The 24,217-nt window shown below is 40.6% G+C and overlaps 2 protein-coding genes across 10 annotated transcripts in view; one reads left to right on the top strand and one right to left on the bottom strand.

Moving 5' to 3' along the window:
- CHDH (choline dehydrogenase) overlaps window positions 1-24,217 on the bottom strand; it is a 104,016-nt gene that overhangs the window by 26,037 nt on the left and 53,762 nt on the right. The window lies entirely within an intron of this gene.
- LOC122682895 (actin-related protein 2-like) lies at window positions 9,154-11,841 on the top strand. The gene is given in 2 exon segments (XM_043886221.1): window positions 9,154-10,280; window positions 10,282-11,841. Coding segments are annotated over 2 exon segments (1,185 nt in total). The 5' UTR covers window positions 9,154-9,242; the 3' UTR covers window positions 10,429-11,841.

The following is a 24,217-nucleotide window of genomic DNA, read 5'->3' as shown; positions in this document are numbered from 1 at the left end:
TTTAGAAAAGGCAGAGGAGCTAGAGATCAAATTGTCAACATCCATTGGATCATAGAAAAAGCAAGAGAATTTCAGAAAAACATCCCTTCTTCATTGACTATACCAAAGCCTTATACTGTCTGGATCACAACAAACTGGAAAATTCTTAGAGATGGAATACCAGACCACCTGACCTGCCTCCTGGAGAAACCTGTATGCAGGTCAAGAAGCAACAGAACTGGACATGTAACAGTGGACTGATTCAAAATTGGAAAAGAAGTACATTGAGACTGTATATTGTCACCCTGCTTATTTAACTTTATATGCAGAGTACATCATGAGAAATGCTGACCTGGATAAAGCTCAAACTGGAATCAAGATTGACAGGAGAAATACCAATAACCTCAGATATGCAGATGACACCACCCTTATGGCAGAAAGCAAAGAACTAAAGTGCCTCTTGATGAAGGTGAAAGAGGAGAATGAAAAAGCTGGCTTAAAAACTCAACATTCAAAAAAAAGATCATGGCATCTGGTCTCATCACTTCATGGCAAATAGATGGGCAATCAATGGGAACAGTGACAGACTTTATATTCTTGGGCTCCAAAATCACTGCAGATGGTGACTGCAGGCATGAAATTAAAAGACGCTTGCCCCTTGGAAGAAAAGCAATGACAAATCTAGACAGCATATTAAAAAGCAGAGGCATTACTTTGCCAACACAAGTCCGTCTAGTCAAAGCTATGGTTTTTCCAGTAGTCATGTATGGATGTTAGAGTTGGACCATAAAGAAGGCTGAACACCAAAGGATTGATGCTTTTGAATTGTGGTGTTGGAGAAGATTCTTAAGAGTCCCTTGGAGTGCAAGGAGATTAAACCTATCAATCTTAAAGGAAATCAATCCTGAACATTCATTGGAAAGACTGATGCTAAAGCTGAAGCTCCAATACTCTGGCCACCTGATGTGAAGGTGGTCTTTTCATTAGAAAAGATCCTGATGCTGGGAAAGATTGAAGGCAGGAGGAAAAGGGGACGCCAGAGGATGAGATGATTGGATGGCATCACAGACGCAATGGACAAGAGTTCAAACAAGCTCCAGGAGATGGTGAAGGACAAGGAAACCTGGGGTGCTGCAGTCCATGGGGTCACAAAGAATTGGACACGACTGAGCAACTGAACAGCAACACCACCACGAGGAGAGGGGTGGGACTGCCAAAGGAGTTTCTTTCTCCACGTGCCCGCTCTCAGGGGGCAGGGCACCACTTCCACAAGCTCCAGGGGTGGGAACAGGTGTCACCGCTGCCATCTCGGACTCCAGAGGTGGGCATGAACTGCTGCCACCACCGAGGGTCACACGACTGCGTGCCCCTGCCTCCCTGGGAGTGCGTAAGGGTCACATAGCTGCACATCCCTTGTCGGGGATAATGGTCAGCACATGCTGAGGAAAGAGCAAGCATCTAAACCAAAAACAATCCTCGTCCCCAAAAAATATTAACCCCACACAAGCTATCCAGGGGCACTCCTGCATATAAAAAGCCACCCAAGACTACAGTAGATGATTGTTTCTCCCAAACTTACTAAGTAAGAGAAACACAAGCAAAATGAAGAAACAGAGGAACCACTCCCAGTTAAAGGACCTCCTGAAGGAATAAACAAGGAAACAGACCTCTTCAGTCTAACAAACACCGAGTTCAAAAAGGAGGTAATGAAGATACTGAAGGAATTAAGGAAAGTTATCGAAAGAAATGCAGATGACTGTAAAAAAGAGCTAGAAACTATAAGGAGGAGCCAAGAAAAATGAGAAAATTCATTTGCCGAGATGAAAGCTGAGCTAAAGGCAATGAACAGCAGAATGAATAATGCAGAAGAAAGAACAGTGACCTGTTAAATAGAATAATGGAAATTATCTAATCAGAAACAAACAAATTGAAAGCCAAGTGAAAAAAGAAAGAAAGCAATGTATGATAACATAAAGTGTGCCAATATACACATAATAGGGATTCCAGAAGGAGAAGAAAGAGGAATTGAAAATATATGTGAATAAATTATGTCTGAAAATCTCCCAAACCTGAAGAAGGACACAGATATTCAGACACAGGAAGCACAAAGTGTCTCAAACAAGATGAGCCCAAACAGACCTACACCAAGACATATGGTAATAAAAAGGGCAAGGAACCCACGTGCAATGCAGAAGACACGAGAGATCTGGACTCAATCCATGGGTAGGGAAGACACCCTGGAGCAGGAAATGGCAACCCACTCCATTATTCCTGCCTGGAAAATTTCATGGACAGAGGAGCCTGATGGGCTAAACAGTCCATGGGGCCCAGAGAGTTGGACACAATGGAGCGACTGAGTGCACACACACACACAAAGATAAAGAGACCATTCTATTAGGGCAGAAACAGAAAAACAAAGAGATAATTACAAGGAAATCCCTATAAGGTTATCAGCTGATTTCTCTACAGAAACACTGCAGGCCAGAAGGGAGTGGCAAAATATATTCAAAGTCTTGAAAGGAAAACATCTGCAACCTAGAATACTCCACCCAGAAAGATTATCATTTAGAATAGGAGGAGAAATAAACCATTTCTCAGACAAGCAAAAAGTAAAAGAATACAGCAATACTAAACCTATCTGAAAAGAAATAGTGAAAGGTCTTCTCTGAATAGAAGAAAAAAGCAGGAAGAAACTGGAAATCACAATTGAAAAGTAAATCACTTAAATTAGTCAGTATACAGATTAAAAAAAAAGAAAACTGTGAAAGTGATGATAAAAGAACAGCAAAAGGATAAACATAAAGATGTAAAAAAGACATCAAAATAAAAAAAAATGTGGAGGAGGAGAGTAAAAAGATGCAGATTCTTTCTTTTTTTATAGACTGTCTCATGTACCCCAGTGTTCATCACAGCACTGTTTATAATTGCCAGGACATGAAAGCAACCTAGATGCCCATCAGCAGATGAATGGATAAGGAAGCTATGGTACATATACACAATGGAATATTACTCAGCCATTAAAAAGAATACATTTGAATCAGTTCTAATGAGGTGGATAAAACAGGAGCCCATTATACAGAGTGAAGTAAGCCAGAAAGAAAAACACCAATACAGTATACTATCGCATATATATGGAATCTACAAAGATGGTAAGGATAACCCTATATGCAAGACAGAAAAAGAGACACAGATGTACGGAACAGATTTTGGACTCTATGGGAGAAGGCGAGGGTGGGATGATCTGAGAGAACAGCATCAAAACATGTATATTATCAAGTGTAAAACAGATCGCCAGTCCAGGTTGGATGCATGAGACAAGTGCTCGGGGCTGGTGCAATGGGATGACCCAGAGGGATGGGATGGGGAGGGAGGTGGGAGGGGGGTTCAGGATGGGGAACATATGTAAATCCATAGTTGATTCATGTCAATGTATGGCAAAAACCACTACAATATTGCAAAGTAATTAGCTTTCAACAAATAAAAATAAAATAAAATTCATTATTTGCCAAAAAAAAAAGAAGGCTGAGCATGGAAGAATTGATGCTTTTGGACTGTGGTGCTAAAGACTCCTGAGAGTCCCTTGGACAGCAAGGAGATCAAACCAGTCAATCCTAAAAGAAATCAAACCTGAATATTCATTGGCGGGACTGATACTGGAGCTCCAATAATTTGGCCACCTGATTTGAAGAGCTGACTCATTGGAAAAGACCCTGATGCTGGGAAAGATTGCAGGCAAGAGGAGAAGGGGATGACAGAGGATGAGATGGTTGGATGGCATCACCGACTCAATGGACATGACTTTGAGCAACCTCTGGGAGATGGTGAAGGACAGGGAAGCCTGGTGTGCTACAGTCCATGGGGTCGCAAAGAGTCAGACATAACTGAGCAACTGAACACCACCAACAAATGGAGACTCAGACACAGAGAACAGACTTGTGGACAGGGAGACGGGGCAGGTGGGAGGGCGTGGAGAGGGTAGGACGAATGGAAAGACCAGCATGGAAACATATACATTACTGCATGTAAAACAGATAGCAGTGGGAATTTGCCGTATGACCCAGAGAACTCAAACAGGGGCTCTGTGACAACCTAGAGGGGTTGGATGGGGTGGGAGGTTTAAGAGGGAGGAGACATATATATACTTATGGCTGATTCATGCTGATGTATGGCAGAAACCAACAAATATTGTAAAGCAATTATCCTTTGATTTAAAATAAATAAATTTTTTAAAAAGAAAAAAAAAGAGGATTTCACACTCAACATGTATGCACCTAATACAGGAGCACCAAATACATAAAACAAATACCAACAGATATAAAGGGAGAAATTGATGGAATAGAATAATAGTAGGAGATTTTAACACCCTACTGTCAACAATGGACAGATCTGTTAAACACAAAAATCAATAAGGCAACAGATTCTAAATGATAGAACAGTTAGACTCAACTGATGCTTTCAGGACATTATGAAGCAGGCATGGGACCTGGGACTCTTTGTTGCAATGCTGCAAAGTGTGTGCCTGGACACACCTCTCCTCAAGCTACAAAACACAAAGACACTACATGGGACTAAAAATAATGGCATGCATGCACAGCTGGGGAAAATTCTGGATCGAAAGATACACACCCACCCACACCCACCTGCCATTCCTGAAGAGCCAGGAGCCAAAACATGAAAGGGTATTGGGAGCAAAAGCAGGGTCCTGAGCATGCCGCCTGCACTCATCACCACCAGTGCTAAGTCATTTCTGTCCAACTCTGTGCGACCCTATGGACTCTAGCCTGCCAGGCTCCTCTGTCCATGGGATTCTCCAGGCAAGAATACTGGAGTAGGTAGCCATTCCCTTCTCCAGGGGATCTTCGCAACCCATGGATCAAACACAGGTCTCCTGCATTGCAGGCGGGGAAAACCACCTAAGCCACTCCTCCAGCCCAACCCCTGGATACATCCCTGCTCTCACCCTGTGTTAGGAAGAAGCTTGCCCTACTCAGGCCGGCAGCCTGCACGGGAGCCCCAATGACCGCCCAACGTGGGGCAGCTGTTCCCTTCTGGGGAGAGGATTTGGGCGCCTCCAGGACCACTGAATGCAGCTTTCTTGTGGGTGACAAGTGGCCACATGAACCTCTTATTTCAGCATTAAGAAGTCAGCCTTCCTGGCCCCTGGGGGTCTCAGGACCTCATTTAAGGAACACTTTCCCCTCCCCCTTGTCCTTCTCCCCTTCCTGAAATCTCTCTATTTCCCCTCTCCCTGGCCTCTCCTCTCGCATTCCCAGACAGTGGATGTCAGGCACCTACAGCATCCCGGCTCTCAGCTTCTGTGACCTGCTCCCTCTGGCGCACACAGCTCACCTCTGCACAAGACACGCATGGGTGGGAGAGGCTCGCCTCATGCCCTGCAGACCCTGGTGCAGCAGGCTCCCTGAAGGGAGATTTATGAGAGTGAACCAGGTTTAAACCTCGCATAGTGCAGTGGCCGGAAGCCCTCTCGTCCCAGCACGCTCAGCTTTACTTTCCTCTTCTGTCTTTCTCTTTTTCAGTCTTTCCTGCTCTGCCTCTCTGTACCTCTCCCTTGATACATGCAGCTGTACTCCCATCCCCTTTATCCTGAAAATTTCTTTGTATCCTTAAGTTTTTGTCATTGGTGTCTTTGTTTTATGTACTTTTGCCTGTCCAATTTTGCTCTTGAAAGTATCTGCAAAAATCATGGGCACGGTGGAGCATTTAAATTTTGAAATATAAACACAGCCCCCATTGCCTGAGACTCAAGCCTTGGGGTACTTGGTGGGACTTTAGAAAAGAGCTTGCATTTTTCCCTCCTCTGCCTTTCAGTTCAGTTCAGTCAGTTCAGTTGCTCAGTCGTGTCCGATTCTTTGCAATCCCATGAATCGCAGCACGCCAGGCCTCCCTGTCCATCACAAACTCCCGGAGTTTACTCAAACTCATGCCCATCGAGTCGGTGATGCCATCCAGCCATCTCATCCTCTGTCATCCCCTTCTCCTCCTGCCCCCAGTCCCTCCCAGCATCAGGGTCTTTTCCAGTGAGTCAGTTCTTCGCATGAGGTGGCCAAAGTACTGGAGTTTCAGCTTCAGCATCAGTCCTTCCAATGAACACCCAGGACTGACCTCCTTTAGGATGGACTGGTTGGATGTCCTTGCAGTCCAAGGGACTCTCAAGAGTCTTCTCCAAAACCACAGTTCAAAAGCATCAATTTTTTGGTGCTCAGCTTTCTTCACAGTCCAATTCTCACATCCATACATGACCACTGGAAAAACCATAGCCTTGACCAGACTGCCCTTTGTTGGCAAAGTAATGTCTCTGCTTTTTAATATGCTATCTAGGTTGGTCATAACTTTCTTTCCTCTGCCTTTAATATGTAACTATTCTGCCCATGTTCTTAGGAACTTCCTGATTCATCTGAGTCCCCCAGACTAAGAAAAAAGGGTCATTTTAATATAAGGAGGCAAATTATGAGATCTCTTGTTCTATAAAAATTGGCCTGTCTGGCTAAAGCTTTAATGAATAAAATAAATAATAATAAATTAAATAATAAATAATAATAAATAATTATTAAATAAATAAAATAAAGAATAAAATAAAATGAATAAAGATTTAATGAATAGAAATCTATCTTTAGATTCAGGGGCTTCCCAGGTGGCTCAGTGATAAAGAATCTGCCCACCAATGCAGGAGATGTGGGTTCGATCCCTGGGTCAGGAAGATCCCCTAGCAAAGGAAATGATAACCAACTCCAGTATTCTTGCCAGGGAAATTCAATGGACAGAAGAGCCTGGTGAGCTACAGTCCATGGCGTCACGAAGAGTCAGATATACACAACTCAGTGACTGAGCACAAGCATCTTTAGATTCAACGTTAAGTATAATATTTTCCTTATACCTAGGGTTACTGAAAGTCAGTAAGTGCATATTGTTTTTGTTATGAAATTTGTCAACAGGGAAAGTCATCTGATATGGTTAAATTTTTTAAAAAGGTAACTGGGATAAGAACTTTAAAAATAGACTAAGTTAGATGATAGGAGCTCAATGAATATCCAGGTGATTTCAAATAAGATAAAATATTGGAAACATTAATTGCTGAACAAGTCTAAATTTACCTACTTTGTCTTTTGTGAGAGAGAAACGAAAGTTGTTTGGTGCCTCAATGAGAAGTTCTCTACCAATCTATAGAACGCTAATACAAAAGAGTTCATGGCTGTTTAAAGAAAACAGGATATGTATTTTAGGAAAGAAGGTACAAGGAATGGAAATATATTTTGTTAACAGAAAAATAGTGATTTTGTCCTGAAGCTGATTATTTCTCAATGAAAAGAGTAAGGGACAAAGAACGACTACAAAAAGTGGCAGAAATGGAACACCGAGTAAAGACTTTTGTATGTGGTCAGTATTTTCTAAGGGGGGATTAAACTTAATTAGGCAAATGGCTTTTATTAAGATAGGCTGATTCAGGACAGGATTTGGTCTTGCTCTCAAAAGTAATGAAACTTTTCCTGGAATGCTGCTCTTGACAACAGATTGTGTGAGTGTCTGTGCCTTTAAATCAACTGTATTTACTTTTGAAATCTTTTTCTTCATCTTAGCTCAAGGAATAATTTTTTCACAGTGATCTAATATTTTATCTGATGGGGTGTTAAAAACTCTGAAATTTTTGACAGGTTTTCCAAATATCAAATTCTAATTAAAGTTCTTTTCATCTCCAGCTAACTAACTAACAGGAGCTTCAAAGAGCCCCTGGAGCATCCCAAAGAGAGATCCTGAACTAATAGGGTTGGTATCGTAAATTATATGGGAAACACTGTCCAAACTCGTTGTTGATTGTGTTAAATGGAATCATCAGGCTTTCCCCAATTCTATCACAACCGCCAAACATATAGGGGAAAGGGTTTGGGTTCTTGTGCTGTCTACTCTGTCAAATTACTCTGTATCCAAAATACCCACTGTGGAAAAACTCCCAGCTCTCGACCCTCAGACCCTGAGCCCCAGGGCATCTTCTACTGTGCCAACTCCATTCCTCCAGAAGATCCTTTTTTTCTCCTCTAGGAGACCCTTCACTCTAGGCCTCGGCAGCCCTTACACAGTGACAGACTACCTTTTGGGCTGGCCACTTCCAAGCAGCCCACATCCTAGGCTTTATAGATGCTCAATCTCGAGGAATACAACTCAGCATCAGGAAACCTGTTATAGGACATAGGCATTATAGACAACAGACCCCACTCAGGGAGAGCCCTAGCAATGCACAGGTTCAAATGGCCCCTATTGAGGACCCCTCTTGCAAGGGATGGGGGTGACCAGAGATGTCTGGTTAATTCATGGGAGAGTTGAGGATGCTCAGAATCCCATTAGGTGAGAAAGGAATTCAGGGGACACTCTGATCTCTTCTGACAAAATCCTCCTAGTATATTTTCCTGGGGTGCTGGACTTCACTTCGAGGAGGGCTCTCAGTTGCAAGTTACTCAACATGGAAGGGTCCTCTACTAAGCTCCCCTCGACCAAAAAAAAAAAAAAAAAATCTCTGGAATGGATCCTTAAAAATTAGAAATTTGGAAAAAACAAATGTGCTGTAAAGGGAAAAACTTAAACTTTACTGTAACACTACTTGGTATTTATACAGGTTGGGGAATGAATTAAAATGGTCTGAAAATGGGTCTCTAAATTATAATACTTTAATTTCTCTTTTTGACCTTTTATTGTTAGTGAATAGGAATGCAAGGGACTTCTGTGCATTAATTTTGTACCCTGTGACTAAATATTTCATTGATTTGCTCTAGTAATTTTCTCATGGTATCTTTAGTGTTTTCTATGTATAGTACGAGGTAGTCTGCAAACAATGACTTTTACTTCCTCTTTTCCAATCTGGATTCCTTTTTTTTTCTGATTGCTGTGGCTAAGACTTCCAAAATGATGTTAAATAATACTGATGAGAGCGGGCACCCTTGTCTTGTTCCTGATCCTAGAAGAAATGCTTTCAATTATTTACCATTGAGAATGTTTCCTGTGGGACTGTCTTATATGGCCTTTATTATCTTGAAGTAAGGATACAATCCCATACAACAATGCAACAAAAAGAATAAAATACCCAGGAATAAAGCTACCAGAGGAGACAAAATACCTGAATGCAGAAAACTAACAGACACTGACAAAAGAAATCAAATAAGAGGAGGGAGGAGGAGGAAGAGGAACGAGACGGACGGTGGGTGCTCTAGGTTGTTCGGCAGCGGCTCCGGCTCCGGCTCTCTTCCGGGAGGACGATGGACAGCCAGGGCAGGAAGGTGGTAGTGTGCGACAACGGCACCGGGTTTGTGAAGTGTGGATATGCAGGCTCTAATTTTCCAGAACATATCTTCCCAGCTTTGGTTGGAAGACCTATTATCAGATCGACCACCAAAGTGGGAAATATTGAAATCAAGGATCTTATGGTTGGTGATGAGGCAAGTGAATTACGCTCGATGTTAGAAGTTAATTACCCTATGGAAAATGGCATAGTACGAAATTGGGATGACATGAAACACCTATGGGACTACACATTTGGACCAGAAAAACTTAACATAGATACCAGGAATTGTAAAATTTTACTCACAGAACCTCCTATGAACCCAACCAAAAACAGAGAGAAGATTGTAGAGGTAATGTTTGAAACTTACCAGTTTTCTGGTGTGTATGTAGCCATCCAGGCAGTCCTGACTTTGTATGCTCAAGGTTTATTAACTGGAGTCGTGGTGGACTCTGGAGATGGTGTGACTCACATTTGCCCGGTGTATGAAGGCTTTTCTCTCCCTCACCTTACCAGGAGACTGGATATTGCTGGGAGGGATATTACCAGATATCTTATCAAGCTGCTTCTGTTGCGGGGATATGCCTTCAACCATTCTGCTGATTTTGAAACGGTTCGCATGATTAAAGAAAAATTGTGTTATGTGGGATATAATATTGAGCAAGAGCAGAAACTGGCCTTAGAAACCACAGTATTGGTTGAATCTTACACACTCCCAGATGGCCGCATTATCAAAGTCGGGGGAGAGAGGTTTGAAGCCCCGGAAGCTCTGTTTCAGCCTCACTTGATCAATGTCGAGGGAGTAGGTGTTGCTGAATTGCTTTTTAACACAATCCAGGCGGCTGACATTGATACCAGATCTGAGTTCTATAAGCACATTGTGCTTTCAGGAGGGTCTACTATGTACCCTGGTCTGCCATCCTGGTTGGAACGAGAGCTTAAACAGCTTTACTTAGAACGAGTATTGAAGGGTGATGTGGAAAAACTTTCTAAATTCAAGATCCGCATTGAAGACCCCCCCCCGCAGGAAGCACATGGTTTTCCTGGGAGGTGCAGTTCTAGCAGACATCATGAAGGACAAAGACAACTTCTGGATGACCCAACAGGAATACCAAGAAAAGGGTGTTCGTGTGCTGGAGAAACTCGGGGTGACGGTTCGATAAACTGTGAAGCTGGTTCCCATCATGCCCCTAATGTGCTTTCTTTTTTTCCTTTACTGCCAGTCTTTGAACTCATTCAGCTCCAGGACCTGGAAGAGGCCTCTCTGTCTGTGCCCTTTGACTGGAAAGGTCAGGTTGTGTTAAATTTGTGTTAATGTGGGTAAATCTGACTGTTTAATTCCACCGCTTCCCTGCGAGCACAGGGAGAGGGCAGGGGTCCTGTCTGCTGCATTGTTTGTCCTCAGCAGGCATTTGGATCGTTCCTGCGGGCTTCCTATTTTCACTTTACTGCTCTAACGCTGCTAGTCTTAGTCTTTAGCACACTAGGTGGTATGCCTTTATTAGCATAAGAAAACAACTTCAGCCGGAGCTTTTACCTATTACTGGGGTGGGGGTGGTCAGGACTGGGTGGGCGGCTGCTGAACCCTTTGTGGCGTCTCCTCTGTAGTGTGGCGCTTTCTACAGTTACTGCTGCAGCTTTAAGTACCTTAAAGCTTCTGGTATTAACATTTTAGGGAAAGGGTAGGCTCAGAACGAAACTGTTTGGGTGGGTTTTTGCGTGGAGGACAGGGGTAGTCTTTTGATATTCATTTTGTGATTTTTGAGCTTTTCTGCTCTAGGGTACGGGAGCTGAACTTTATTTACAATACTCTGATTTGGCAGGTTTTCTTCTACTTTTGGTCTGCCTGGAACTGTTTCCAATATGATGTAAAAAGCAGGTGTAGTGTCCCATTATTATGTAGTTTGGGGATTTTTTAATTTGTTTTTTAATATTAACCATGTCAACTGGAATTAGACTCCCTAGAATCTATCAGTGGAAAAGTAACATTGAAAAAATGCTTTTGGAAATTCAAATTTCAGACAAAAAGTGCTTAAGAGCTGGTATTTTTTCTAAGTGCTTCTGTTTATACCAGAAGCATTAAGGTAACCCAGTGCCAAGTACCATTCTTGAAAAAATTCTTTTATATAACCTACCAGTGCTTATTTAATAAAAACAAGTAGATACATATAAATAATTACTGGCAGTAGGTTATAATTATTGGGTTAAAAAGAACATTGAAAACTGGGACTTTCTGCCAGTTGGGTAATTTTCACTAGTTTTTTTTGTTGGTGGTATGTTTTGATTTAAAACCTGGAAGTGGAGTAAAATATGACTATTTAAAATGTTGGCCCCCAAAAATCAAGATATAAATACGTATTTGAACTGAAAAAACTTAATCATAACTACTAAATCTTAGCCATCTTAGGCTTGAAAGAAAAGTTGTTGGTATTTTGTAAATGATAGCAGACTTTCCTGTCAGAAAATCATATTTATGAATCCTGTCAGTATTGCTTGGTATCTGAAAAAAATATCAAATAGTACCCAGACTTGAATTCCTTCTAAATTGAAAAATAAAGTAATAAGAGATTGTATCACTTCTGTTAATATTATGTATCTTTTGTCTCTTTTACCTCAATTTGAACAAATAAAAGAAGTTTGCCTGCAAAAAAAAAAAAAAAAGAAATCAAATAAGACACAAAGAGATGGAGAGATATGCTGTGTTCTTGGATTGGAAGAATCAATATTATGAAAATGACTATACTACCCAAAGCAATCTACAGATTCAGTGCAATCCATATCAAATTACCAATGGTATTTTTCATAGAGCTAGAACAAATAATTTTACAATTTGTAGCAACTAAACAACAACAGTGAGAAGGGCATGGAAACCCACTCCAGCATTCTTGCCTAGACTCCTCATGGACAGAGAACCCTGGTGGGCTACAGTCCATGGGGTACAAAGAATCAGACATGACTGAATGACAAAGCACAGCACAGCACATCACAGCACAAACAACAGTAATGGAAACACAAAGACCCCGAACAGCCAAAGAAATTTTGAGAAAGAAAAACTGAGTTGGAGGAACCAAGCTCCCTGACTTGAGACTACACTACAAAGCTATGGTAATCAAGACAGTATCGTTCTGGCACAGAAACAGAACTGGAGATCAATGAAACAAAGTAGAAAGCCCCAAGAGAAACCTATGCAACTATGGGCACCTTATCTTTTGACAGAGGAGGAAAGAATATACAAAAACAAAACAAAACAAAAACCCAGCCACTTCATTAAGTGGTGCTGGAGTAAAATTCAATGGTGCTGGGAAAACTGGGCCACTATGAATAAAAGAAGAAAATTAGAACACGTCCTAAACCACACACAAAAACTAACTCAAAATGGAGTAAAGACCTAAATACAAGGCCAGAAACTCTAAAACTCTTAGAAGAAAACACTGCCAGAACATTCAGCAACAGAAACTGCAGTAAGATCCTCTATGACCCACCTTCTAGAGTAATGGATATAAAAACAAAAACAAACAAATGGGACTTAATTAAACTTAAAAGCTTTTGCACAGTAAAGGGACATATAAAGAAGATGAAAAAACAAACCTCAGAATGGGAGAAAATAATTGCAACAATAGCAACTGGTAAAGGTTCAATCTCCAAAATATACTAAACAGCTCATACAGTTCAATATCAGAAAAACAACCCAATCAGAAAAATCGGCAGAAGATTTAAACAGACATTTCTCCAAAGAAGACATACAGATGGCCAACAAACACATGAAAAGATGCTCAACATCACTCATTATTAGAGAAATGCAAATCAAAACCACAATGAGGTATCACCTCATACCAGTGAGAATGGCCATCATCAAAAAAAAAAATCAATAAACAATAAATGCTGGAGAGGATGTGGAGAAAAGTGAACCCTGTTGCACAGTTGTGAAGTGAAAGTCGCTCAATCGTGTCCAACTCTTTGTGACCCCATGAATAATACAGTCCATGGAATGCTCTAGGCCAGAATAGTGGAATGGGTAGCCTTTCCCTTCTCCAGGCGTTCTTCCCAACCCAGGGATGGAACCCAGGTCTCCCACATTGCAGGCAGATTCTTCACCACCTGAGCCACAAGGGAAGCCCAAGAATACTGGAGTGGGTAGCCTATTCCTTCTCCAGAAGATCTTCCTGACCCAGGAATCGAACCGGGGTCTCCTGCATTGCAGGCAGATTCTTTACCAACTGAGCTATCAGGGAAGCCCACTAGTGGCAATGTAAATTGATATAGCCACTATGGAGAACCATATGGAGATTCCTTTAAAAACTAGGAGTAAAACTACCCTATGACCCAGCAATCCCACTACTTGGCATGAAAGTGTTAGTCACTTAGTCGTGTCTGACTGTTTGCAATCCCATGGACTGTAGCCCGCTAGGCTTCTCTGTCCATGGAATTCTCCAGGCAAGAATATAGGAGTGGGTTGCCATTTCCTTCTCCAGCAGATCTTCCTGAGCCAGGGATTGAACCTGGGTCTCCTGAATTGCAGGCAGATTCTTTACCACTGAGCCACCATGGAAGCCCTACTCGGCATACACTCCAAGAAAACCGTAATTCAAAAAGACACCTAGACCCCGTGTTCATTGCAGGACTATGTACAACAGCAATGATAGGGAAGCAACCTAGATGTCCATCAACAGATGAATGTGTAAAGAAGTTGTGGTGCATATATACAATGGAATATTACTCAGACATAAAAAAGAACAATTTTGAAGCAGTTGAACTGAGGTGGATGAACCTACAGCCTGTTACAGAGTGTAAAGTAAGTCAGAGAAAAAGAAATATTGTATATTAATGCATTAATGTATATGAATGCATATATATGGAATCTAGAAAAATAGTACTAAAGCACCTATTTGCAGAGTAGGAATAGAGACAAGACATACAGAACAGACTTGGGGACACAGTGGGTGAAGAGAGGGTGGGAGGAATTGGGAGAGTAGAATTAACATATATACACTACCATGTGTAAAAAAGAGAGCTCATGGAAAGTTGCTGTATTATACAGGGAGCTCAGCCTGGTTGTCTATGAAGACCTAGAGAGGTGAGGACATGGGATGGATGGAGTAGCGGGGAGGCTCAAAAGGGAGTAGATATATGTATATTTATGGCTGATTCACACTGCTGTATGGCAGAAACCAACACAACACGGTAAAGCAATTATCACCCAATTAAAATAAATAAATTAAATGAATATATTACCATACCATCTTGCAACTTGTAACTTCACTGTTACAATATCAGAAAATGCACTCAGATTTCATATGTCCAGGTCTTCATGGTCCTTTAACAAAACCCTGCTTTAAACAGCTCCCTGCATCAAAAGCCAGGGGAATCAGAAGCACTCCTGACATTTAGATGACCCCAACTTTTTTGGTCACTTTATTTATTTTTTAATTAGATGATCCCCTTTTAATATTCCCCAATTCTCATGGGGAAAACCAAGTTTCCCCTGCTTCTCCACAGCTACATACTTCTCTGGAGGTACCTACTTTTTCACCTACTTCTTCTCTGACCAATCCCACATTCTGCCTTCTCAACGTTCCTTTATACCCTCCGTTACCTCAGAAGGGAGAGACCAGTCCCTCCAGGACTGGTCCCTCCACTTTGCAGGACCAGTCCCTCCACTTTGCAGTGGAACTTCCTGTCACCAGGATCCATGCTTTTCTGGATCCTGGGCGGTAGGAAGTTGGGACTCAGTGGCAAATAGTGGGGAGACAATCAGAGTACGTGTTCTTCTCTGTATGGGACTTAGTGCAATGCCAACAGAGAGCAGGTCAGGTTTCTGAAGATCCTAGTAAATTTGTGGAAGGGTTTCAAGCCCTAACTCTGGCCTTGGATTTACCTTGGAAAGATGTCCAAATAGCCCGTCTACTTGCTGTAGAGCCAAGGAGTCATCGTAACTAGCGAGCCAAAGGCTGCAACTACTGAAGCCTGTGCACCTTAGAGCCTGTGCTCCACAATAAAAGCCACGCAATGAGAAGCCCGTGCACAACAACTAGAAAGACGCCCCTCTCACGACAGCTAGAGAAATGCCAGCACAGCAACGAAGACTAAGCATCGCCAAAAATAAACAAATAAACAAAATTTTATATAGAATGTCCAAACAGTCCTACTTGCTGTAACCCTGAGGAAAAACAGAATTTGGGCAACAGCCCAGGGATATGGCGACCAGCTTGCCAGGGTCCAACTTGAACATTTTGCTAAGGGTGGAGATGCAATTCCAAATCAGAAGCCCTGTTGAAGTTTTTCTTTCCAATTTTTGTGAGGAAATAGAAGCCAGGAAGGATCTGATCCAATGAGTATTAGAAGGGACTAGACAGTGTATGGAAAAGCCAGTTAAATCCTAGGCCATAAATCTGGTCTTGGAAAATTCAAAAAAATTGAAATCATTCCAGTCATCTTTTCTGACCACAGTGCCGTAAGATTAGATCTCAATTACAGGGAAAAAATTGTTAAAAATTCAAACATATGGAGGCTAAATAACACGCTTCTGAATAACCAACAAATCACAGAAGAAATCAAAAAAGAAATCAAAATATGTATAGAAATGAATGAAAATGAAAACACAAGAACCCAAAACCTATGGGACACTGTAAAAGCAGTGCTAAGGGGAAGGTTCATAGCATTACAGGCTTACATCAAGAAACAAGAAAAAAGTCAAATAAATAACCTAACTCTACACCTAAAGCAATTAGAGAAGGAAGAAATGAAGAACCCCAGGGTTAGCAGAAGGAAAGAAATCTTAAAAATCAGGGCAGAAATAAATGCAATAGAAACTAAAGAGACCATAGCAAAAATCAACAAAGCTAAAAGCTGGTTTTTTGAAAAAATAAACAAAATTGACAAACCATTAGCAAGACTCATTAAGAAACAAAGAGAGAAGAACCAAATTAACAAAATTAGAAATGAAAATGGAGAGATCACAACAGACAACAATGAAATAGAAAGGATCATAAGAGACTACTACCAGCAGCTCTATGCCAATGAAAGGGACAACTTGGATGAAATGGACAAATTCTTAGAAAAGCATAACTTTCCAAAACTGAACCAGGAAGAAATAGAAGATCTTAACAGACCCATCACAAGCAAGGAAATCGAAACTGTAATCAAAAATCTTCCAGCAAACAAAAGCCCAGGACCAGATGGCTTCACAGCTGAATTCTACCAAAAATTTAGAGAAGAGCTAACACCTATCTTACTCAAACTCTTCCAGAAAATTGCAGAAGAAGGTAAGCTTCCAAACTCATTCTATGAGGCCACCATCACCCTAATTCCAAAACCAGACAAAGATGCCACAAAAAAAGAAAACTACAGGCCAATATCACTGATGAACATAGATGCAAAAATCCTTAACAAAATTCTAGCAAACAGAATCCAACAACATATTAAAAAAATCACACATCATGACCAAGTGGGCTTTATCCCAGGAATGCAAGGATTCTTTAATATCCGCAAATCAATCAATGTAATACACCACATTAACAAATTGAAAGATAAAAACCATATGATTATCTCAATAGATGCAGAGAAAGCCTTTGACAAGATTCAACACTCATTTATGATTAAAACTCTCCAAAAAGCAGGAATAGAAGGAACATACCTCAACATAATAAAAGCTATATATGACAAACCCACAGCAAGCATCACCCTCAATGGTGAAAAATTGAAAGCATTTCCCCTGAAATCAGGAACAAGACAAGGGTGCCCACTCTCACCACTACTATTCAACATAGTGTTGGAAGTTTTGGCCACAGCAATCAGAGCAGAAAAAGAAGTAAAAGGAATCCAGATAGGAAAAGAAGAAGTGAAACTCTCACTGTTTGCAGATGACATGATCCTCTACATAGAAAACCCTAAAGACTCTACCAGAAAATTACTAGAACTAATCAATGAATATAGTAAAGTTGCAGGATATAAAATTAACACACAGAAATCCCTTGCATTCCTATATACTAACAATGAAAAAACAGAAAGAGAAATTAAGGAAACAATACCATTCACCATTGCAACAAATAAAATACTTAGGAGTATATCTACCTAAAAAAACAAAAGACCTATACATAGAAAACTATAAAACACTGATGAAAGAAATCAAAGAGGACACAAACAGATGGAGAAACATACCGTGTTCATGGATTGGAAGAATCAATATTGTCAAAATGGCTATTCTACCCAAAGCAACCTATAGATTCAATGCAATCCCTATCAAGCTACCAACAGTATTTTTCACAGAACTAGAACAAATAATTTCACAATTTGTATGGAAATACAAAAAACCTCGAATAGCCAAAGTAATCTTGAAAAAGAAGAATGGAACTGGAGGAATCAACCTGCCTGACTTCAGACTCTACTACAAAGCCACAGTCATCAAGACAGTACGGTACTGGCACAAAGACAGAAATATAGATCAATGGAACAGAATAGACAGCCCAGAGATAAATCCACGAACCTGTGGACACCTTATCTTCGACAAAGGAGGCAAGGATATACAATGGAAAAAAGACCACCTCTTTAACAAGTGGTGCTGGGAAAACTGGTCAACCACTTGCAAAAGAATGAAACTAGAACACTTTCTAACACCATACACAAAAATAAACTCAAAATGGATTAAAGATCTAAATGTCAGACCAGAAACTATAAAACTCCTAGAGGAGAACATAGGCAAAACACTCTCCGACATAAATCACAGCAAGATCCTCTATGACCCACCTCCCAGAATATTGGAAATAAAAGCAAAACTAAACAAATGGGACCTAATGAAACTTAAAAGCTTTTGCACTACAAAGGAAACTATAAGTAAGGTGAAAAGACAGCCCTCAGATTGGGAGAAGATAATAGCAAATGAAGAAACAGACAAAGGATTAATCTCAAAAATATACAAGCAACTCCTGCAGCTCAATTCCAGAAAAATAAATGACCCAATCAAAAAATGGGCCAAAGAACTAAACAGACATTTCTCCAAAGAAGACATACAGATGGCTAACAAACACATGAAAAGGTGCTCAACATCACTCATTATCAGAAAAATGCAAATCAAAACCACAATGAGGTACCATTACACGCCAGTGAGGATGGCTGCTATCCAAAAGTCTACAAGCAATAAATGCTGGAGAGGGTGTGGAGAAAAGGGAACCCTCTTACACTGTTGGTGGGAATGCAAACTAGTACAGCCACTATGGAGAACAGTGTGGAGATTTCTTAAAAAACTGGAAATAGAACTGCCATATGACCCAGCAATACCACTTCTGGGCATACACACTGAGGAAACCAGATCTGAAAGAGACACATGCACCCCAATGTTCATCGCAGCACTGTTTATAATAGCCAGGACATGGAAGCAACCTAGATGCCCATCAGCAGATGAATGGATAAGGAAGCTATGGTACATATACACCATGGAATATTACTCAGCCATCAAAAAGAATTCATTTGAATCAGTTCTAATGAGATGGATGAAACTGGAGCCCATTATACAGAGTGAAGTAAGCCAGAAAGATAAAGAACATTACAGCATACTAACTCATATATATGGAATTTAGAAAGATGGTAACGATAACCCTATATGCAAAACAGAAAAAGAGACACAGAAATACAGAACAGACTTTTGAACTCTGTGGGAGAAGGTGAGGGTGGGATGTTTCAAAAGAACAGCATCTATACTATCTATGGTGAAACAGATCACCAGCCCAGGTTGGATGCTTGAGACAAGTGCTCGGGCCTGGTGCACTGGGAAGACCCAGAGGAATCGGGTGGAGAGGGAGGTGGGAGGGGCGATCGGGATGGGGAATAAGTGTAAATCTATGGCTGATTCATATCAATGTATGACAAAACCCACTGAAATGTTGTGAAGTAATTAGCCTCCAACTAATAAAAATAAATAAATAAATAAAATAAAATTTAAAAAAGCCAGTTAACTATGAAAAGGTTCAAGGAGTGACTTAAGACAAAAGAAAACCCAATCCTCTTGTGTGTAGCTTTCGTGCATGCTAAGTTGCTTCATTTGTGACCAACTCTTTGTGATCCAATGGACCAGAGCCCGCCAGGCCCCTCTGTCCATGAGATTCCCCAGGCAAGAATATTGGAGTGGGTTGCCATGCCCTCCTTCAGGGGATCTTCCTGATCCAGGGATCGAACCTGAGTCTCTTATGGCTCCTGCATTGGAAGATGGATTCTTTATCACCAGTGCTACCTGGGAAGCCCCAGGTATAGCTTGTGGAGGTTTCCAGAAAATTTACTAACATTGATCCATCCACTCCCAAGGGTCAAACCCTGCTGGGAGAACATTTTATCAGCCAGGCCACCCCGATATTAGGCAGAAACTCCAAAAAAGTTACAATTTGGCCCACAAACCCCAATGCCCTAACTCTGAGAGGTGTTCTTTGGGCATTTTATAATCGATATCAAGCTGAGGAATAGAGAACCTGACATGAAAACAGTCAGCCATGACTCAAGCTAAACCAATGGTTATAACTATCAGCCATGTCTTGCAACCACAAGATAACCAAAGGGGGCCCAAGAAGTTTAAGCATCCACTTAGAGGTAAAACCAGCAAGGGGGATGCTTCAAATATAAGTCAATTGGCCCCCGAGCCCAAAAATGCCAAAATGAACAACCTTGTCTATGCGAGGTCACTGGAAGTGGGACTCTTCCCAGCCCCGAAGCACAAGTGGGGGCTCCTGCTCCCGAGAAGACCACACTGGTACCTGAGGCGGCCGGGGGATTCTGGGGGCTCCCTACAACAAGATGTCTTATCTCTATCGAGGAGCTGTGGGTGGTTCTTGACATGGCAGGTAAGAAAATCAAGTTTTTAACTGATAAGGGAGCCACTTAATGTGTCCTGATTTCTCAGGCTGGGTTTCTTTCCTCCATCAAGCTGTACTGTGACTGGTGTTGACAGAAAGTCTCACACTCATTTCTTCACTGGGCCTCTCACTTGTCAACTGGGGCAGCGTTTGACCTCACATACTTTTTTAGTTGTGCCTGTGTGTCCTACCTCACTTCTGGGAAGAGGTCTTATAGGACTCCTTGGAGCAATATTACGGTTAGGAGGCCCCAAGCAGCCCCTTTTCTTGACTCTAAGACAAATCAGCTGGCAAAACAAATGCTGATTCCCAGCCATAATCTACATGCAGTAAACCCTGCAGTTCGGGACACAGGAAATCCTGGGAATGCTGTTATAAATGCCCAACCTGTAAAATTTAGCCTTAAGCCAGAAGTTGCTTATCATAACAAGAGATGGTACCCTGTAAAGTTGAAAGCAAAAAAAAAAAAAAAAAATCAAAAAAGGTTTGCAACCTCTCATAGATAAATTCTTAAAACATGGCTTCTTGGTGCTTCCATCATTGTTGTTTAGTTCTTAAGTCATATTTGATGGCTTTGCAACCCTATGGACTGTAGCCCACCAGGTTCCTCTGTCTTTGGGATTTCCCCGGCAAGAATATTGGAGTGGGTTGCCATTTCTTTCTCTGGGGATCATCCTGACTCACAGATCGCACCCATGTCTCCTGCATTGTTAGGTGAATTCTTTATCAGTGAGTTCCTTGGGAAGTGTGTCAATCTCCATGCAATACCCCTATTCCGTCAGTTGTTAAGCTAAATGGGACAAGACCATAGAGCAGTAGATGATGCAGTGGTCCCTATACATCTCCTTGTGACCAATTCTTATAACAGGATGCCAAAGATATACAGTGCTTGATTTCAAGGATGGCTTCTTTTGCATCCCAGTTCACCTCCCATCTCAGTATCTCTTTGCCTTCACGTGGACTAACCCTGGACTTGCCAAAAACAACAATATATGAGGACAAAATTGTCAAGGGTTTTGGGAGAGGCCACACTTGCTCAATGTGGCATCAGAAGGGAACTAACGGAACTACATCTAAAACAAGGGGCCAGAACTTTGTTAAGGATTTTTGCATCCATGTTCATCAGTGATATTGGCCTATAGTTTTCTTTTTTTGTGGCATCTTTGTTAGGTTTCGGTATTAAGGTGATGGTGCCCTCATAGAATGAGTTTGGAAGTTTACCTTCCTCTGTATTTTCTGGAAGAGTTTGAGTAAGATAGGTGTTAGCTCTTCTCTAAATTTTTGGTAGAATTCAGCTGTGAAACTGTCTGGTCTTGGGCTTTTTTTTTGTTGGAAGATTTCTGATTACAGTTTCAATTTCCGTGCTTGTGACGGGTCTGTGAAGATTTTCTATTTCTTCCTGGTTCAATTTTGGAAAGTTGTACTTTTCAAGAATTTTTCCATTTCTTCCAAGTTGTCCGTTTTATTTGCATATAATTTCTGATAATAGTCTCTTATGATCCTTCGTATTTCTGTGTTGTCTGTTGTGAACTCTCCATTTTCATTTCTAATTTTGTTGATTTGATTTTTCTCCCTTTGTTTCTTGATGAGTCTGGTTAATGGTTTGTCAATTTTATTTACCTTCTCAAAGAACCAGCTTTTGGTTTTGTTGATTTTTGCTATGGTCTCTTTTGCTTCTTTTGCATTTATTTCTGCCCTAATTTTTAAGATTTCTTTCCTTCTACTAACCCTGGGGTTCATAATTTCTTCCTTTTCAAGTTTCTTTAGGTGTATAGTTAGGTCATTTATTTGACTTTTTTCTTGTTTCTTGAGATAAGCCTGCATTGCTATGAACCTTCCCTTTACCACTGCTTTTACAGTGTCCCATAGGCTTTGGGTTGTTGTGTTTTCATTTTCATTCATTTCCATGCATATTTTGATTTCTTTTTTTATTTCTTCTGTGATTTGTTGGTTATTCAGCAGTGTGTTGTTCAGCCTCCATATGTTGGAATTTTTAATAGTTTTTTGCCTGTAATTGACATCTAATCTTACTGCATTGTGGTCAGAAAAGATGCTTGGAATGATTTCAATTTTTTTGAATTTACCAAGGCTATGCAAAAATCCTTAACAAAATTCTAGCAAACAGAATCCAACAACATATTAAAAAGATCATACATTATGACCAGGTGGGGTTTATCCCAGGGATGCAAGGATTCCTCAATATCTGCAAATCAATCAATGTAATACACCACATTAACAAATTGAAAAATAAAAACCATATGATTATCTCAATAGATGCAGAGAAAGCCTTTGACAAAATTTAACATCCATTTATGATAAAAACCCTCCAGAAAGCAGGAATAGAAGGAACATACCTCAACATAATAAAAGCTATATATGACAAGCCCTCAGCAAACATTATCCTCAAAGGTGAAAAATTGAAAGCATTTCCCCTAAAGTCAGAAACAAGACAAGGGTGCCCACTCTCACCACTACTATTCAATATAGTTTTGGAAGTTTTCATCACAGCAATCAGAGGAGAAAAAGAAATAAAAGGAATCCAGATTGGAAAAGAAGAAGTAAAACTCTCACTATTTGCAGATCACATGATCCTCTACATAGAAAACCCTAAAGACTCCACCATAAAATTACTAGAGCTAATTAATGAATATAGTAAAGTTGCAGGATATAAAATTAACACACAGAAATCCCTTGCATTCCTATACACTAACAATGAGAAAACAGAAAGAGAAATTAAGGAAACAATTCCATTCACCATTGCAACAAAAAGAATAAAATACTGAGGAGTATATCTACCTAAAGAAACAAAAAACCTATACATAGAAAACTATAAAACACTGATGAAAGAAATCAAAGAGGACACAAATAGATGGTGAAATATACTGTGTTCATGGATCAGAAGAATTAATATAGTGAAAATGAGTGTACAACCCAAAGCAATCTATAGCTTCAATGCAATCCCTATCAAGCTACCAATGGTATTCTTCACAGAACTAGAACAAATAATTTCACAATTTGTATGGAAATATAAAAAACCTTGAATAGTCAAAGCAATCTTGAGAAAGAAGAATGGAACTGGAGGAATCAACCTGCCAGACTTCAGTCTCTACTACAAAGCTACAGTCATCAAGACAGTATGGTACTGGCACAAAGACAGAAATATAGATCAATGGAACAGAATAGACAGCCCAGAGATAAATCCACGCACCTATGGACACCTTATCTTCGACAAAGGAGGCAAGAATATACAATGGAGAAAAGACAATCTCTTTAACAAGTGGTGCTGGGAAAACTGGTCAACCACTTGTAAAAGAATGGAACTAGAACACTTTCTAATACCATACACAAAAATAAACTCAAAATGGATTAAAGATCTAAATGTAAGACCAGAAACTATAAAACTCATAGAGGAAATCATAGGCAAAACACTCTCCGACATAAACCACAGCAGGATCCTCTATGACCCACCTCCCAGAATATTGGAAATAAAAGCAAAAATAAACAAATGGGACCTAATTAAACTTAAAAGCTTCTGCACAACAAAGGAAACTATAAGCAAGGTGATAAGACAGCCTTTGGAATGGGAGAAAATAATAGCAAATGAAGCAACAGACAAAGAATTAATCTCAAAAATATACAAGCAACTCCTGCAGCTCAATTCCAGAAAAATAAAGATCCAGTCAAAAAGTGGGCCAAAGAAGTAAACAGACATTTCTCCAAAGAAGACATACAGATGGCTAACAAACACATGAAAAGATGCTCAACATCACTCATTATCAGAGAAATGCAAATCAAAACCACAATGAGGTACCATTACACGCCAGTCAGAATGGCTGCTATCCAAAAGTCTACAAGCAATAAATGCTGGAGAGGGTGTGGAGAAAAGGGAACCCTCTTACACTGTTAGTGGGAATGCAAACTAGTACAGCCACTATGGAGAACAGTGTGGAGATTTCTTAAAAAACTGGAAATAGAACTGCCATATGACCCAGCAACCCCACTGCTGGGAATACACACTGAGGAAACCAGAACTGAAAGAGACATGTGCACCCCAATGTTCATCACAGCACTGTTTATAATAGCCAAGACATGGAAGCAACCTAGATGTCCATTAGCA

The sequence above is a fragment of the Cervus elaphus genome, chromosome 24, assembly GCF_910594005.1.
Source record: "Cervus elaphus chromosome 24, mCerEla1.1, whole genome shotgun sequence".
Taxonomy (NCBI): domain Eukaryota; kingdom Metazoa; phylum Chordata; class Mammalia; order Artiodactyla; family Cervidae; genus Cervus; species Cervus elaphus.
This window is presented reverse-complemented; position numbering and strand designations above follow the sequence as displayed.